Source organism: Herpailurus yagouaroundi, unplaced genomic scaffold (assembly GCF_014898765.1).
Source record: "Herpailurus yagouaroundi ecotype Mexico unplaced genomic scaffold, PumYag 161, whole genome shotgun sequence".
In the NCBI taxonomy this organism is placed as follows: domain Eukaryota; kingdom Metazoa; phylum Chordata; class Mammalia; order Carnivora; family Felidae; genus Herpailurus; species Herpailurus yagouaroundi.
In genome coordinates, this window is record NW_024412402.1 from 15,807,629 (window position 1) to 15,813,131 (window position 5,503).

Here is a 5,503-nt window from a genome sequence, read left to right on the forward strand (position 1 = left end):
CCATGCATACAATAAATATGTTTTGAGGATCACTGATGTGTTGGTTTGGCTGTTCAAAGGTAAAAGAGAAAAGCCTGCCTAAAGACACTTTATACTTGATGTTTACATATGCAAAATGGATTAACCTTGATTGCCTTTGTGGAATCTTCAATCCCAGGACTTAAAGGAGACATATACTTGCCAATTGGAAGATGGAACACTGGGAATACAAACAGTATTTGATACAAGTTTCTAATGCCAAGTGGCAGATATATCAAAACTTTCCCCTATTCAGAGTTTTTCTCAGAGCAAGTTTAATGTCTTTGTTTCTCAAGCTGTAAATGAATGGGTTCATCGAGGGAACTATATTGGTATAAAAGACAGAAGAGATTTTCCCCTCATCCATAGACCCAGCAGAAGATGGTTTAAGATACATAAATGCACCTGACCCAAAGAACAAGGAAACAGCAATTATGTGGGAACTGCAGGTGCTGAACGCTTTGGACCTGCCCTCAGTGGAGCTGATGCGGAGGATGCTGGAGAGGATGCAACCATACGACACAAAGATGGTGACACTGGGCACAATCACATTGATTCCCACCACAATGAAAACCACCAGTTCATTTACATAGGTGCTTGTGCAGGAAAGCTGGAGCACAGGGGGGATGTCACACAAATAATGGTTGATGGTGTTTGCATCGCAGAAGGTCAGTCTCAGCATGCATCCTGTGTGGGCCATAGCACCCGAAAATGCCATCAAATATGAACCAAGCATAAGGCTGGAACACGCTTTAGGGGACAGGACAACATTATACAAAAGTGGGTTGCAGATGGCCACATAGCGATCATAGGCCATTGATGTCAGCACATAACCTTCAGAAATACCAAAAAAACTGAAAAGGTAAAGCTGGGCCATGCACCCCCTATAGGAGATGATATTCTTCTTTGATGTGAAGTTAAAAAGCATTTTGGGTGTAAACACAGAAGAATAACAGAAGTCTATGAAGGACAAATTGGAGAGGAAAAAGTACATGGGGGTGTGTAGATGTGAATTCAGCCCAATTAGAGTTATCAAGCCCAAATTTCCCAATGCAGTGACCACGTAAATGACTAGAAACAGGCAGAACAGGGGGAGCTGGAGATCTGGTAGGTCTGTTAGCCCCAGCAGAATGAATTCAGTCACAAAAGAAGCATTCCCAGGCACCATTTTACTCTAAGTGAATCTGTGGACACAGGAGGAAAATGTTACACAGAAAAATTCAGTTTTTCTCACCATATAGCCTCTCATGAGAATTGGGTATGTACAAAGAATATCTGAGACTAGCCTATCTGGACCCACAGATCTGCTTTACCATTATCATGAATCTAGTGACATGGGCATTCTATCATTAGAGTCTTTATAAACTGCATAAGCACAGAGCATCAAAACTGAGCTGACAGCATGAAGGCCAATGTTTCCATATGTCAACATGACTGCTGCATAAAGCAAAGGTTAAGGGAGAAGATTGGACTAGGAGAGAATTGCCTCCTCTGATTTCATTTCTTTGACCACATGACCCCTCCCCTAATCAGTAAAATTGGAGGCAGCAACCCACCAACCTGGTGCTGGCCTCTAATGGGGATTAGACTTGGTGTGGTGAGAATGAAAAACATTGTTTCCAATCCAAATAAAAGATCAGGACTAGGAGAGTTTAAGTTCCTGCTCCATGCCACAAAGTAAAAACCGTAACTTTGGAAGAGCGAGAGCTCCATCCATGGAACTGACCAATACATTGCATCCTTTGAACCCAATAATGTCTCTGAACCTTCCCTGCACCACCATCCCCCCTCCAACAGGTTCTTCTGTCAATTTCACTTGAGTCTGAGGACTGCAAAATCTGGAATGAAAGTGGCATATCTTAGATCCCTGGACTTCCATCACAAAAGGAGGACATTAATATAAATGGAATTCAGAAACTCACCTTCTCTAGGCAAGAAAACCTTGGTTCTTCCCTACCATTATTACCCCTGTGGTTCTGAAGGGGAAGCTTTAGTCTCTGAGACTTCGCTCCCTTTGGTTCTATGAGGATGGAGACCACTCTTAATTTCTGATGTGCTCTGGAAATCTTTCTGAACTACGGAATAGAATTTCTGATTTTGAGTCCTCTCAAGCAGCAGACAAAAATAAACAGCCTTTCTTATTATCATTTTTGCCACTTAAAATTCACAGAAGACTTAACGCAAGTGTAAGGATATAATGTACCCAGTTATAAACAGGGCAGACACTTACTCAGTCTTTCCCACAGGGAATAGTTTCTAGGTGTAATAGGGTATTGAGGGGATTGTATTTACACAAAGGACCATAACGTGTCTCCAATACTGTAGGGACTCAAAGTTTTACCCAAGTTTTCCCCCCACTGTAGGGAATGGACATCTCCCAAAGAGGGGCAAAAAATAAATTCCCATTTCCCATTAAACAAGATGGCAGAAGAGGAAGCCCTAGACCTCATACCTTCCATGAATACACTGATTTGAAAACATTTCATGTACAGATTGCTTTTGTGGGAAATCCAGATACTAGTTAAGGCAGATCTGCTCCCAGTTAAAACATGAAACTGGTCACACTGAAACTGGTAGGGAAGGTCAAGATATCCTCTTGTCCTATACTTATCCTTGCACAGCACCTTCAAATTGGGACAAAACCCCCAAGTTCCTGGCTTCTCCGAGGGGAGGGAAAGAAATGCACCACGTGTCCAATGCCCCAGCTTTTATTAGCTGTGTCCTGAAGACTGGCTTCTAGAGAGTCTCTGTCAGAAAGCAGAGGGAATACAGGACACAGCACACTTCAGCTGCCTGGGGTGAGAGAGAGTAAAGACAGTGGTTTGCCCTGGAAGTCACCATAGCTCCTCCCCCTGGCTCAGCACAGACCAAGCAATTGAAAAGCCCTTTCTTACAGCTTCTTTCTGGTGAGGGAAAATGGGCATAAGGTGTTCAATAACACAATTTATCTGTGAGATGCCTGAGGAACTAGCTTCAGTCTTGCATGTTTCAGAGCACAGATGGGACCTGGCACACTATGGATGCCTTTGTTGGTGGGGAGGGGAGGTCACTAAGAACAAAGAAGGAGGATTGGACTGCACAAACTTTGAGAGGTCTCCAGAGTCTCTGACCAGGCTTATTGGTGGTGCCCTCTCCAGTTCAAGGCCAGTCCATGAGTATTAGGCCAAATGGGTGTTTGTCTAACGTGCAGACACCAGTGCAGAGAGTCAATGAAAATGAAGACAAGTTGAAACACTTTCCAAAAAGGAATAAGAGCAATCTCCACAAACTGACTCTAATGGAATGAAAATATGTGATATACCTGACAGAGAATTGAAAATAACTGTCATCAAGATGCTCACTGTAGTCAGAGAACAAAACACAAACCAAGAGGAAATCTGAACAAGAGACAGAAAAAAAGTATTAAACAGAAATCATGGAGCTGAAGAATACAATAACAGCACTGAAAAATTCACTGGAGGGGCTCCAGAGCAAACCAGACCAAACAAAAGAAGGAATCATGGAATTGGATAAAAGGCCACTGGAAATTATTCCATGAGAGGGTGAAATGAAAAAAGAATGAAACATAGTGAAGGAAGCATGAGGCACTTATTGGATGCTACCATGTGGACCAATATGTACATTTTAGAAACCTCAGCAGGACAGTGAGACAGGATCAGAAAGCACATTTGGAGAAAAAAAAGGCTGAAAAGTTCCCATCATAGCAATTTCCCGATACTATGACCTATTTATAGAAAAATAAGTCCCATAAAAATTGCATTATGAGTATATATATACAAATACCATGGGTTAACTACTTATCCACTCTCCATTTTACTTAACGGAGCTAATCTGACTTCCACCTGCATAGTCAGATCTATACCAACTTCCAGGAACAATGCTTAGCCAGGCAGGTGAGATATAAAATGCTCTAACCCAATATTCTGGGACTCAACACAAACTTACTGACTACTGGATCACCTCTAAACTTGAATTATGATGGTGATATCCGGTTCTGATTCACTGGTTATGCTTTATAATACCTCTGGTGATTGAAGCAGTCTTTTCTCTATGCCTAAATATATCAATTTTTCTATGTTCCCAAATCATTATATTCACATAGTTGTCGAACATAATGCTTGAAGAAGTTCTTTAAGAAGAGGTACCTGGGTTGGCTCAGCCTGTTAGGCATCCGACTTCATGACCTCACAGCTCAGGTCATGATCTTACAGTTCGTGAGTTCAAGCCCCGCATTGGGCTCTGTGCTGACAGCTCAGAGCCTGGAGCCTGCTTCAGATTCTGTGTCTCCCTCTCTCTCTCTCTGCCCCTCCCCCATTTGTGTTCTGTCTCTCAAAACTAAATAAACGTTAAAAAAATTAAAAAAAAAAAGAAGGGGGTGCCTGGGTGGCTCAGTTGGTTGAGTGTCCGACATCGGCTCAGGTCCTGATCTTGCACTCCATGAGTTCGAGCCTCATGTCAAGCTCTGTGCTGGCAGCTAAGAGCCTGCAGTCTGCTTTGGATTTTGTGTCTCCCTATCTCTCTCTCTCTCTATGCCTCTCCCTGCTCATGCTCTGTCTCTCTCTCTCTCTGTCAAAAATAAATAAACATTAAAAATTTTTTAAAAAGGGGCACCTGGGTGGCTCAGTCGGTTAAGCGTTCGACTTTGGCTCAAGTCATGATCTTGCAGTTCTTGAGTTTGAACCCTGTGTCAGGCTCTGTGCTGACAGCTCTGAGCCTCAAGCCTGCTTCAGATTCTATGTCTCCCTCTCTCTTTGTCCCTCCCCGGTTCACACTCTGTCTCTCTCTTTCTCAAAAATAAACATTAATTTTTTTTAATATTTTAAAAAAGTTCTTTAAGAAAAGACTTTATCAAGAATGTAGAAAGGGTGAAGAAAATTAAATTATATAATGTTATGAGAACTATATCCTCTATACATTAACCTAATGACATATAACCTACTACAAACCTATACGATGGGGTTCTATGTTGACTTTGCTCCTCCCACAGACACTGCTGGAAATTCCTCATTGGGTGTAGTAAAAGGATTCTCTCTTCCCTGGACTGGTTTAGCGTCCTCCATACATTACTTCTGCTGGTTTCTTCTGTGCCAGCTGTGCTGTGCTTAGAAGGCTGTTTCCTCCACCTATGACTTTATTCTGAGTCCTGATTAGTTTAAATTTTAATTTCAGTAGAGGCATAATCAAAGTTTTCAGCCTTAATTTATTGTTAAAGTTAACATAAATACATATATCAAAGTCTACAAAATATACACTTCAACCATCATAAAATGAACAGCTTATAATGACCATGAAGATCTATAAATAGACGATTCCTGCCTTCCAGAGCCCTTGTGCGCCCCTACAGTCTCCCATTCTCCATCATGATACCGCTACAATCATGCGGGAGCATTTGTTCCCAGCTTCGTCACTTAAGTGGGGCCTCATGCATTCCACATCCAGACAGCAGAAAGAAAACATGGAAATGATTATTATAGCCTACCCTTAG

The 5,503-nt window shown here is 42.0% G+C and overlaps 1 protein-coding gene across 1 annotated transcript; it reads right to left on the reverse strand.

Annotated features, from left to right (window-relative positions):
• Positions 1-253: 253 nt before the first annotated feature.
• On the reverse strand, positions 254-1,186 carry LOC121035279 (olfactory receptor 145-like). Its single transcript, XM_040482814.1, has one exon. The coding sequence runs from the start codon at positions 1,184-1,186 to the stop codon at positions 254-256; it is 933 nt and encodes a 310-aa protein (XP_040338748.1).
• Between the last annotated feature and the right edge of the window lie 4,317 nt (positions 1,187-5,503).